Source organism: Aulonocara stuartgranti (assembly GCF_965226115.1).
Source record: "Aulonocara stuartgranti genome assembly, chromosome: 6".
Classification (NCBI taxonomy): domain Eukaryota; kingdom Metazoa; phylum Chordata; class Actinopteri; order Cichliformes; family Cichlidae; genus Aulonocara; species Aulonocara stuartgranti.
In genome coordinates this window covers 42,221,422-42,233,776 of record NC_138944.1, presented here as the reverse complement: position 1 = coordinate 42,233,776, position 12,355 = coordinate 42,221,422, and the positions used below count along the sequence as shown (strand labels likewise).

The 12,355-nt window shown below is 42.6% G+C and overlaps 1 protein-coding gene across 1 annotated transcript in view; it reads right to left on the bottom strand.

Annotated features, from left to right (window-relative positions):
- LOC309708778 (uncharacterized protein) overlaps positions 1–12,355 on the bottom strand; it is a gene marked incomplete at its 5' end in the record, with an annotated part of 172,405 nt that extends 160,050 nt beyond the window's left edge. The window contains one exon of the mRNA XM_082537067.1: positions 11,423–12,355. Coding sequence (XP_082393193.1) covers positions 11,813–12,355 — 543 coding nt within the window. The 3' untranslated portion in view covers positions 11,423–11,812. The remainder of the gene's footprint in view (positions 1–11,422) is intronic.

Below are 12,355 nucleotides of genomic sequence, written 5' to 3'. Positions count from 1 at the left end.
CTGCTCCACCAGATATCGTAGATCTCTCCTGCGATGTCGAACATTCATAATCTGCTGGCCAGTAAAGGCTGGCTCACTGAGGCTGAACCAACCAAGAGTGGGTTTGATCTGAGAAACATGTTATTGATTCTCATATTTTGAGCTGACAGACACAGGATTAAACAGAGCCTCAATTTCAAACAGTCTGATGAAGTTTGGAGACGTTTTATCAGATTCCGTTCTTAGAGGAATTTTCTTTGTTGATAACCAAACCTTTTGTCTCGGCATGTAACTTGGAGTTTGGTCTGGACGACTTTTATTTCGATCCTTGGTCCACAATAGTGCTGCCCGAGCTGCCTTCCAGATCCGCTGACAGCAGCGGAGAGGATTTGGCATTGCTGGAAACAGTGGAGTTTGATACCCGAGGAGTGCTTCAAACTGAAAGAGACCAGGGGCTGATGGTGTCATGGTTTTTTGTGCATACTTAATCCAGGTGAGTTGCGTGCTCCGGGTGGACTGATTAAGGGAAGTGATGCAGTTCTGTGAATGGAAACCAGAAGAAGAAAGGTTCACCTGGACACCGAGGATGGAGCAGAATTCTTTCATACAAGTGCTGTAAATTAAGGACCCTGGATTGAAACTATGTCCAGTCGAATTCAATGAACACATCGTCTACCAGGAGCTGAAGCAAGTGTGCAGCTTTTGAAAAATGATCAACAATAGTGAGGATTATTGTGTTACCAGAGCAAGGGGACAAGCCGGTGAGAAAATACACTTCAATGTGGGACCAAGGACTTCCTGGAGTTGGAAGTTGGTGGAGCAGACCGACTGAAGGAGACCTGGAAGATTTGTTCTGAGCACACACTGTACAGGCAGCAACGCATTCTTTTTTCATCTTTTATCAAGATATCAACAAGTATTTACGGGTCGATCTACGTCCCGTCCCATATGGTCGCGAGCAGTGGGTAGTGACTGAAAGAATGAGATCTCGGATACAAGCGGTGGAACTGGTCTTCCTCTGAAGGGTGGCTGGCCTCTCCCTTAGAGATTTGGTGAGAAGTTCGGCCATCCAGGAAAGGGCTCAGAGTAGAGCTGCTGCTCCTTCGCATCAAAAGGAGCCAGTTGAGGTGGTTCAGGCATCTCATAAGGATGCCTTCTGGGCGCCTCCTGGGTGAGGAGTTCAGGGCATGTGCCAACTGGAGGAGGCCCTGGGGCAGACACGCTGGAGAGATTATATTTGTCGGCTTGCCTTGGTCTTTCCCCGGATAAGCTGGAGGAGGTGGCGGGGGAGAGGAAAGTCTGGGCTTCTCTGCTTAGGCTGCTGCCCCTGCAACCCGGCCCCAGAAAAGCAGAAGAAGATGGATCAATGGATCTTTTATCTTTTTTATGTTTGCAACCAAAACAGAAGCTTGAAGAATTACATTATTACTGGGATGATATGCAAACTCGGAGGTATGAGCTCAGTGGATGACCTGGGAGTGGACACAAGAGGGGACAAAAAGAGGTGGCCCATTACCTGGGCCTATATGTCTCCTTCTCTGATTCACACCAAGTGATTTGCATCATATAAATCAAGTTTTGAAAAGATTGTGGGTCGCTACAACAGTTCAAATGCTGATGATAACAGAGGCGATGGATATTTGTTTTTAACTGTGAGGGATGTGTTTGCTCAGCCAAGGGTATCCTAACACTAGCACTGCAAAAGTATACTTGGATATGTTCTGAGTGGGCACTGGATTTATAGAGAGAGAGAGAGATCATTTCCAGGAGACATGTCCAGTCCAACTGTGAAACTTGAAGGAGTTTGGATAATTCTTCCAGGGGAATCTTGAGTGTGGCAGTCAGGTTCTACTCAGGAAAATTCTGCTCTGCTCCAGAATCAATTAAGGCTTGGACAGAATATGAAATAGACCGGGAAACAAGTTTATCTGGCAACAACAATCTTGGCAGGGAATGTTTCTTTAACTTCCATCCATCCATTTGCTTCTGCTTATCCTTTTCAGAGTTTGCTGGAGCTTATCCCAGCGAGAGGTGGGGTACACCCTGGACAGGTCGCCAGTCTGTTGCAGGGCTAACGCACAGACAACCATTCACACCTATTCACATTAACCTATCCCCACTAGATGCATGTCTTTGGACTGTGGGAGCAAGCCGGAGTAACCGGGGAGAACATGCTAAACTCCACACAGAAAGACCCCAGCCTGATGGTGGAACTGAACCCAGTCCCATCTTGCTTTTCAACAACAGTGCTAACCACCGTGCCACCCCCTTTACCTTTATTTAACGTGCCCACCAGTATCCCCACCTTTCCTGAGGGGTGTTGTCTTTTATATGCCGCAGATATGTTTAAAAAAAACTCACCTTCTGTCATGGTCCCTGTGCCCCCCCGGCCAGCCCAGTGTGGCCACAAGTGTTTGTTGTTTTTGTCTCACTCTCTCTCTCCTACCTGTCTGCCTGGGCAGAGCTCTGATTGGGCTCCCGCCCTTGGCCCACGCACCTTGCAGTTCTCTGGCTCTTAAGGCTGGGGCTCTGAGCTATTCGTCGCTGGAATATTGAGTGACCCTCGTCAGTATTGCCTGGCTTCATTGTGAATTAGTTGTTCCCGTGCTTGCCGCCGACTTACCCTCGTCTATGTTGATAGGTTTATCTGGACCTGCCCGTTTTGATTCCTGGACCCCGTGAGTGTGAGTGGGTTGCCCGTGTGAGGAGTGTTTGGACGAGGAGCGGAGCGAGTGTGAAGACATGTGTTTCCCCCCTGTTGACCCCCGGGACCCTGGTGTTCCCCCCCCCTTCACGTGTACATAGCGCACCGGAGTGTCTAATAAAGTGTTGTTAAACTGTTGAGTCCGTTCCACCCCCGTTCTGTCACGGAGGTGGAACGGACTCAGGTGCAGACTGAAGTAGCACGGTTCAACAACACTTTATTAAACACTCCGAGCGAGAGAAAAACAACAAGCACTTGTGGCCACACTGGGCTGGCTGGGGGGGGCACAGGGACCATGACACCTTCTCTGATTATTCTGTGTCTCTCAAATGGAGAAAGCAACGCCTGGCCAACTTCTGTCACACCTTTCAGGAAGTCCTCCGGGAAAACTCCACCAGAACTTGGGGTTATTCTAACCAGGGCAGCAGATCGTGCTGGTGATAGGACAGTGGAAACAGACATACCTCAACTCTGAAGACTGGCATCTTGTTGGCCAGAGACATGGTGGAGTAGTCCCTATGTATATCCAGCTGGGCTTTTTGGAGGACAGGGGAGCAGCAAATTCAGGTCTGGGTCGAGATGTGGCTAAATCATTCTGTCATAACCAGAGATGGGTTATGACAGACTGTAATCTGATTACTTTTTTCAGGTAACGAGTAAAGTAAGGGATTACTATTGCAAAAACGGTAATTAGATTACCGTTACTTTCCCGTAGGAACGCTGCGTTACTGCGTTACTAAAACCGTGATTTTTTTTGCGAGAATGTCTCATGACAGTGACGTGAGCGAGTGCGACGTTTGTGACAACAGCTGTGTGCAGATCAACAGTGGACAGTGTTGGGGAGTAACGGAATACATGTACCGCCGTTACGTATTTAAAATACAAAATATGAGTAACTGTATTCCGTTACAGTTACCATTTAAAAAGGTGGTATTCAGAATACAGTTACTTTGTTGAAATAAATGGATTACACTGCGGTACTTGTTTCATTTTGTCGCGGGTCAGGACTGTTTGGGTTTTGTTTGACAGCTACGCTCTTTGTTCCAGGCGGCAGCGTTACGGTTGCCATGGTTACAGGGCAACGCGCTCTCTCTCTCTCTCTCTCTGCGACTGTGTGTTTCCTGGGTGAGAGAGCGCCTTTTTGTTGTTGTTGTTGTGCTAAGCTAACAGGCAGAATGCTACAAGCATAGCTCTAAAGAATGTAGCATCATGGGCAGTGTAGTCCGTGTTGCAGGGAGAATGCACTGCCATACACGTTATGGGTCTGTGAGCGCGAGGAGGGAGAAAAAGGGGAGTGGAAAGGTACGAGTTGTCATCGAGGAAAAACGGGAGCTGGAAGCATGTAAATATAATAATAACCACTGCAGCCAAGAAGAGTGCCTGACGAGCCCAGTTGTAAGTAAGCTATTTAGACTCGACTGTACACCGTGTTCGTGTTTTCCTCTGAAACAATAAGTTCCGTTGGAGCCTTTCAACGCCTCTCTCTGTCTCTCGCAAGAAAAGTTGACCCCCCCAACAAAGTAAAGCTATTTTTCGGCTACGAGCCGACAGGGACCCCGCCGTATTAGTCAGAGGTCCCTTTACTACAGTTCGGAGTCGCGGACCTTCAGTAATAGTAATAAATCACACAGCAATAGTACATTCACGTTGTTGTAAAAAGCACGATAATATATTAAGTAATCCAAAGTATTCAGAATACGTTACTGTCATTGAGTAACGTAACGGAATACGTTACAGAATACATTTTGGGGCATGTATTCTGTATTCTGTAATGGAATACATTTAAAAGTAACCTTCCCAACACTGACAGTGGATCATATATCGATTGTGGGAGAGAGTATGAGCGTGCAGCGTTTAAAGCGTGGAAGTACTGACCTTACTTTGAGTTTGATTCCATAAAAAGTGACAAAAACATTAGTGTCCGCTGTGCGTGGGAAGAAAACTTCTTTTTACAGCGAAAAAAAACCCTAAACCTCCGAGCAAGCACCGAGTAGCTACGACGTAATGGGAAACTCACAGAGAAACTCGCGGATTCTTCCACTGACCGCGGCACACCTGCACCAGGGTAAACCTCCGCCTACCCTGCTCCTGCTTTACAGGTGAAAATAGAGCAACAGGACCGCTGAGTCTTTGACTTTATTTATTTTCTGCTGTGTTTTACTTGCATCTATTTGAAAGACTGAGTGTAAACACAAAAAATATTTTATTTTATGAGCTGGAATGTGCAGAAAATAGGTTTAAATGTTAAACTAATTTCTTCCAGTCAGAGAATGTTGCAGATAATTAAATTTTTGCTTGATGCATAAAGTTAAAAGATTAAAACTAATAAAACAAGTTTTAAAAAGAGACTTTTCCATTTGATTACATTTTGTATGATGGATTATGCAGAAAAAGTAGAATTGGGCTGAAAGACCTATCACTTTATCACCTATTCAGGTTGTAAATTGTGTTTTTAAAAAGTAACTAAGTAACTAAGTAATTAATTACTTTTGAAAATAAGTAATCAGTAAAGTAACGGGATTACTTTTTTGGGGAAGTAATCAGTAATTAGTTACTGATTACTTTTTTCAAGTAACTTGACCAACACTGGTCATAACTAAGGAGATCTGAGGACTCAAGATGTGGGAGGTTAAGCTCAGCACGTTTATTTACAGTGATTGTTCGATAATAAAGCAAAGTTAAGATACTCAGATGATTCTTTGTCTCCAGCTCAGGCAAACCCACAGAGTCTCTCTCTCTGGTCTCTTAGGCCAGGGGTAGGCACCTCCAGGCCTCAGGCTGGTGTCCTGCAGGTTTTAGACCTGTGCTTGATCCAACACAGCAGATTCAAATTGCTAAATGACCTCCTCAACATGTCTTGAAGTTGTCCAGAGGCGTACAAATGAATGTGAACTAATGATAATGAACTAATCATTTGATTCAGGTGTGTTGACCCAGGGTGATATCTAAAAGCTGCAGGACACCGGCACTCGAGGCCTGGAGCTGCCCACCCCTGTCTTAGGCTAACAAAGCAGCTTCATTCTCAAATGAAGGATTCAGAAGATGATAACAATGTAAGGCTTTTTTCTTTATTTACCCCATATTTGGGAAATTTTGTTACAGAAATTGAACTGATGATGGTAAATGGTGTCTTGCCCAAGGATATTTGGCAGGCAGACTGGGATCAAACCACTAGTGATGGCCAAATGAAGCTTTCTGAAGCTTGTATTGAAAAACGGTTCATTACTCGAAGCTTTTCAACACAGTCCTCTCTGGTGACATCTGGTGGCCAAATATATGAAGAGCAGCTTGAATCCACAAAATAAAACCAACCGCTTCATTATGACTGCCCACTCGACAGAGTGGAGTTCTGTCTGATATTGAGCCACCGCTGTGTTGTTTTAAACATGTATTTTTGGGGGTGAAAAAAATGTTGTTTAGTTCTTTAATACATAATTTTGACCAGTAAACTCTCGTTGTTTAAACATGCACCATGGTGTGGTCTTTCTTTGCTTGTGACTTCTTGATGTTGGTTACAATAATTGAAAAATACCACATTACATATAATATACATATGATAATGTACAACACATTATGGAGTATGCTTCTGCTCTGAGGTCCCGCCTCCTTGTACTTGTGCAATTAATCGCCGGACGGGTATATTTATAAATAATATTATGTTAGGGACATTTTCCTATACATATTTGTGACCTGGGGGTAGAATTGATTGTGAACTGGAAAAGGAAAATGCTTATGAACTTGCAAATTAAAAACATGATGCATTTAAAGCAACCCTTTTTCATTTTTATTTAAAAAGAGAATTTGTTCTAGTGTGCGATGGCCGAACCTGTTCCTTTTCGTGGAGATAATTTCTCTTCACATGGCACAGAGGAGGCTGCAGTGCAGAGAAACTGGTAGAGATGCAGTTATACAGTCTGGGCCCCACAAACTATCAGCTAAAGAGAATAAATAAATTCAATTGCTGCACATTTGGCAGACTAACATTTTAAGATTAATTTAAAAAAAATAAGATATATATTTTTACAACATTACATGTGAAGAGTAAAATGGAAGTCTTTCTAAAGTTATTTAATGATATTTATATTATGAAAATAGGATTTTTGACATTTTACCTTTTTCCCGTTGTCAGATAAAATAAACACGCACAAAACAAAAGCAAACAACCAGAACACAAAGCTGGAAAACCCACCCGATCGACCAAAATCAACTCCAAATCCTCCCACACAACAGAACCTCCTCTATTCCTCGCTGGCTCCAAATCTCTCAGTGGAATGATCAGTGGTTCGCTCTCTGTCACCATCAAACACTCCACAAATCCCGCGAATGATTCGCTTCCTTATAAACCATTGAATCAGACACCGAAGCAGTTAGGCTCTAACTGAAGCTCTGACGTCACTGATCACGTGACTCTGGCCAAACGAATCAAGCTTCGACACAGTGCTTCTGAAGCTGTGTGTTCATTTTTGTGACACACGCACCGGAGCGTCAGCTTCAAGCAAGAGGACCTGGCTGCAGCCACTGTGGAGCTCCACACTAACCGGAAACACGTGACCTCCACAGTAACCGGAAACACGTGACCTCCACACTAGCCGTAAACACGTAACTTCGGTTAAATCGACTTTGACAGCGACAACTAAATTGCGTTTTTGTTACTATAAAATGGTTTTAAGTGGGGTGTTTTTTTTAACACTCTGGGTTTGTTCAAAAAAATTCACCATCCCCTAAATTGTTCGTGGCCAAAAGTGACACTTGCTGTTTTGTTGATTTATTATTATTTTTACAGTACATCGTGTTGTGCGTTCTGATTGCTGTAGACCATTGTCAATCAATCTAGTCCAGTGTCTCCTGTACAGGAGCGGTCCGTAATAGGCCCACGGACCGGTCCCGGTCCGTGAGTCCTTTGGTACTGTTCCGGGAGAGTTGATCCTCCGGTGTGAAATGTATGGTTGTAGTTTCTGTGTCTTATTTTGAAAGAACTATTTACGCGTTACCATAGCGACCAGAGAGCGTTAAAGAGCAGAGAGGAGGATGTCACTGTCATTGTTGTTGGCGCACAGCTCAAGTCACGTTTATTATTATATTTACAAAATACCACAGTTTCTTTTTTTTATTCTTTTGTTGTATTTATCCGCGACACCTTAAAGGTCGTTCCCTGAAAATATTGTCTGACATTAAAGTGGTCTGTGGTGCAAAAAGGTTGGGGACTCCTGCTGTACAGTACAGAATGCGTTTAGCTTGTCGAATTTACATAAATCTTCGATCGCTAGCAATGTAACTCTGAAGTGCTGTACTGTATGTTTGTAAGTTTTCTCCCAAACAAACACAACAATGCCGACGAAACGTTTTGCACCCTCAAATGCACCTTTAGGTTTCATTCCATAATCCTGGAGTCATGTTTCTACGAAGGTTTGAACTCTAAGAGTGTTTAAACAAAAGAGAAAAGTGTGAAAATGTTCATGCCTGTCTGAGAAAAGTGTATAAAGCATGTAGTGAGGGGTTTCACAGTCTTAACATCTATAATAATTGTAAAAAATAAAGTTGGCTACTTCATGGATTTCACCTACCGCGGGTTATTTTTAGAACGTAACACCAGCGATAAACGAGGGGCTGCTGTATTATTAATAGTAGAGTCTGGGACATCTAATTGATTAACATCGACATTGATTATTATGCACTATTATTTTTGTTCAAGGAGAGCCAAAAATATAAAGAGGAACTACCAGACCCCCGTCATCAACGAGTGCCCAGTGGAGAGAGTGGACAGCTTCAAATACCTCGGAGTTCACATCACGCAGGACCTGTCATGGTCCTGTCACATCAACACCGTGGTGAAAAAGGCCCGACAGCGTCTCTACCACCTCAGACGCTTGAGAGACTTCCAACTGCCCTCCAAGGTGCTCAGGAACTTTTACTCGTGCACCATCGAGAGCATCCTGGCGGGAAACATCTTAACCTGGTTCGGGAACAGCACCATGCAGGACAGACGAGCTCTACAGAGGGTTGTGCGGTCAGCTGAGCGCACCATCCGCTCCGAGCTCCCTGACCTGCACTCAATCTACAGCAGGCGGTGCTGGACCAAGGCCAGGAAGATGGTGAAGGACCTCAGCCATCCCAACAACAGACTGTTCTCTCTGTTGAGGTCAGGAAAGCGATTCCGCTCCCTGAAGACCAACACAGAGAGACTGAGGAGGAGCTTCTTCCCGCAGGCGATACGGTCTCTCAATCACACCACCACACAGTACTGACCCACACATATGGTTCTTACACACACACTGGACTTTCTGGACTTTGGTTTTGCACAACACTGGTCACTATATTCTTCATTTCCGGTTAATACTTGTACAGCTGCTGTTATTGTGTATATATTTATTTATATTTATATTTCTTCATACATTCTTATATAGTTCTATACTGTGTATTTTGTTGTACAGTTATTTTATTTTCAACTTTAATTTATATATTTTATCTTATCCTTCCCAGTTAAATTTACCCTTCATTCTAATTTGTGTTGTACAGTTATTTCATTTTTAACCTTAATTTATATTTTATTCCTTCCTAGTTAAATTTACCCTTTTTAATTTTTCATATTTATTTCCTATCTTATTCATAGCCTTTTCCTTTTTTGTTTTCTTTAGGTCACGAGCAGTTGTCCAAGCATTTCACTACATATCGTACTGTGTATGACTGTGTACGTGACAAATAAAATTTGAATTTGAATTTGAATTTGAATTTGAATAAAACTCTCTCTCAGCTTGTTTGTTGCCAAAAATGGCCACTTTTTGTGTATGTTCACAAAATGCTATAAAATGTATATTTCTTAAAACATTTTTCTACTTTTACCGACGTGACTCTTTAAAATAGCACCAGTCCTTTTCATCAAAATCAAAATTGTATATAATTTTTTTACTCTTTATAGCCAGTTAGGTTATATATTACCATTAACTTTGAAGATAAAACGGTGATAAAGTCCTAATGTTTTCATGAAACTTCCTTTTTTTCCCCATCTGAGCATCGGGGAAAAGGCTGTCTTGCAATTGTTGAGGTCACTAGTGTGTGCCCCATTTCTTCCAGGATCACTCTCTTTATAGGTTTTAGTGGACTCCTAGTACTGCGAAGTGGTTTCATGGTACAAAGGGATTGTATTCCAAGATCTGGGAGACTGTAGAAATGAGCAGTGATGCCTTTCCTACCATCTTTCCAGAAAAATAAGTGATCTGGAAGCTGTTAGGCTGACTTACAGCAGCAGCACTTTCTGCACCTGCATAAACTCCAGGACACATTTACTAACGATGTTTGTTGCTGTATGTGCTGCAGCTTAGAATTTTTTAATAATATATATTTTGTTAATATTTTGGCTATGGTGTCTTGTTATGAAATGTACAAGAGTAAAAGTGTTTTTAGCAGGTGCTTCAAAGCTAAGTTTGACTGGGAAACTCAAAGCTCAATAGGCTGTATCAACAGAAATTCCCTGCAGCCTATGTAATATTTCATGCATCATAATTTATTCTACTCTATCTTGCAAATACATATTTGTGTGGCAATGTCATGCACAACACACACAACTATTAGATCCTTAAGATCAAACCCGTGTCATTGTTTTGGTCCACTGCAGTGCAGTAGTCAAAAAAAAGAATAAGTGAAGTGTCCACAGATAGCCAGGATAGAGCCCAGAGTGTTAATGTTTAAAATGTATAAAAATATTATTGATTACAATTCTTTACTGTTAATATCAACAATAAGCTTTTTATTTTTAAATTACAAGTTTAAAAAAAATGCTGTTACATTTACATTTAATGCTGTTACACTGTAATCCTTTATTATAAGTATGGACACAGAATCAAGTGAACAACATTTTGAAATAAGTTTAATTGGAATTTTGTACTACGCAAAAAAACAACAACAACAACATATTAAACAAACAAACAAACACAGCCAGTGCCTTCATTTGTCCATCACATGTCAAACATAGCACTGACCCTTAGCCCCTGCTCATCAGCACATGCTTTCAAAAAGAGCTCCATGTCCTCTGCAAACTGAAAAACAAAGAGGAACAAGTCCCTTGCTCCAGTGTCTTCTTCCTCTGACATGTCTATTAAGACCCTCTGCTGGTCCTCTTGATTTAAGGACACATATTTGGGCATTGTTACATGTCCACAGAAAAGTGCCTTATTTTGGACAACCCACTGCACAGCAGGACGCAGATCTTCAACAACTGCTGGCTCCTGTGTCAGGCAAATGGGGATGAAAACATAGTTATTTCTCTGTTGCAGAACAGTTTTTTAACAGTTATTCAAATGTCACTAACCATGTAATTACACTACTGTTTAAAGTGAATACTGACCTGACTTACTTCCTGGAACTTGCGCTTTTTCAGTCTGAAAATGGGCACGTGTTGTCCTTCAAGCACAGCTTTGGCTTCCTCTCTCCAGTGTGCAAATAGCTTGCCAGAGCTACGAAGAGTAAGGCCACAGTGAGGGGATGTCATTTTCATGGACTTTCCATCAGCAGCAGTTTTATTGAACACAGAGGGTAGAGCATATGAATGTTCTAACAAAGCCTCAGACAAAACCTTGGGGGGGAGACGGGGCTCCTCGAAGAGTACTGCCGGAGGAATACGGGTCTCCTCGGAGAGTTCAGCGGGGAGCAGTCCTGATAATTCAAATTCAAATTTTTATTTGTCACGTACACAGTCATACACAGTACGATATGTAGTGAAATGCTTGGACAACTGCTCGTGACCTAAAGAAAACAAAAAAGGAAAAGGCTATGAATAAGATAGGAAATAAATATGAAAAATTAAAAAGGGTAAATTTAACTAGGAAGGAATAAAATATAAATTAAGGTTAAAAATGAAATAACTGTACAACACAAATTAGAATGAAGGGTAAATTTAACTGGGAAGGATAAGATAAAATATATAAATTAAAGTTGAAAATAAAATAACTGTACAACAAAATACACAGTATAGAACTATATAAGAATGTATGAAGAAATATAAATATAAATAAATATATACACAATAACAGCAGCTGTACAAGTATTAACCGGAAATGAAGAATATAGTGACCAGTGTTGTGCAAAACCAAAGTCCAGAAAGTCCAGTGTGTGTGTAAGAACTGTATGTGTGGGTCAGTACTGTGTGGTGGTGTGATTGAGAGACCGTATCGCCTGCGGGAAGAAGCTCCTCCTCAGTCTCTCTGTGTTGGTCTTCAGGGAGCGGAATCGCTTTCCTGACCTCAGCAGAGAGAACAGTCTGTTGTTGGGATGGCTGAGGTCCTTCACCATCTTCCTGGCCTTGGTCCAGCACCGCCTGCTGTAGATCGAGTGCAGGTCAGGGAGCTCGGAGCGGATGGTGCGCTCAGCTGACCGCACAACCCTCTGTAGAGCTCGTCTGTCCTGCATGGTGCTGTTCCCGAACCAGGTTAAGATGTTTCCCGTCAGGATGCTCTCTATGGTGCACGAGTAAAAGTTCCTGAGCACCTTGGAGGGCAGTTGGAAGTCTCTCAAGCGTCTGAGGTGGTAGAGACGCTGTCGGGCTTTTTTCACCACGGTGTTGATGTGACAGGACCATGACAGGTCCTGCGTGATGTGAACTCCGAGGTATTTGAAGCTGTCCACTCTCTCCACTGGGCACTCGTTGATGACGGGGGTTGATGGTGGCTGACTTGGCAT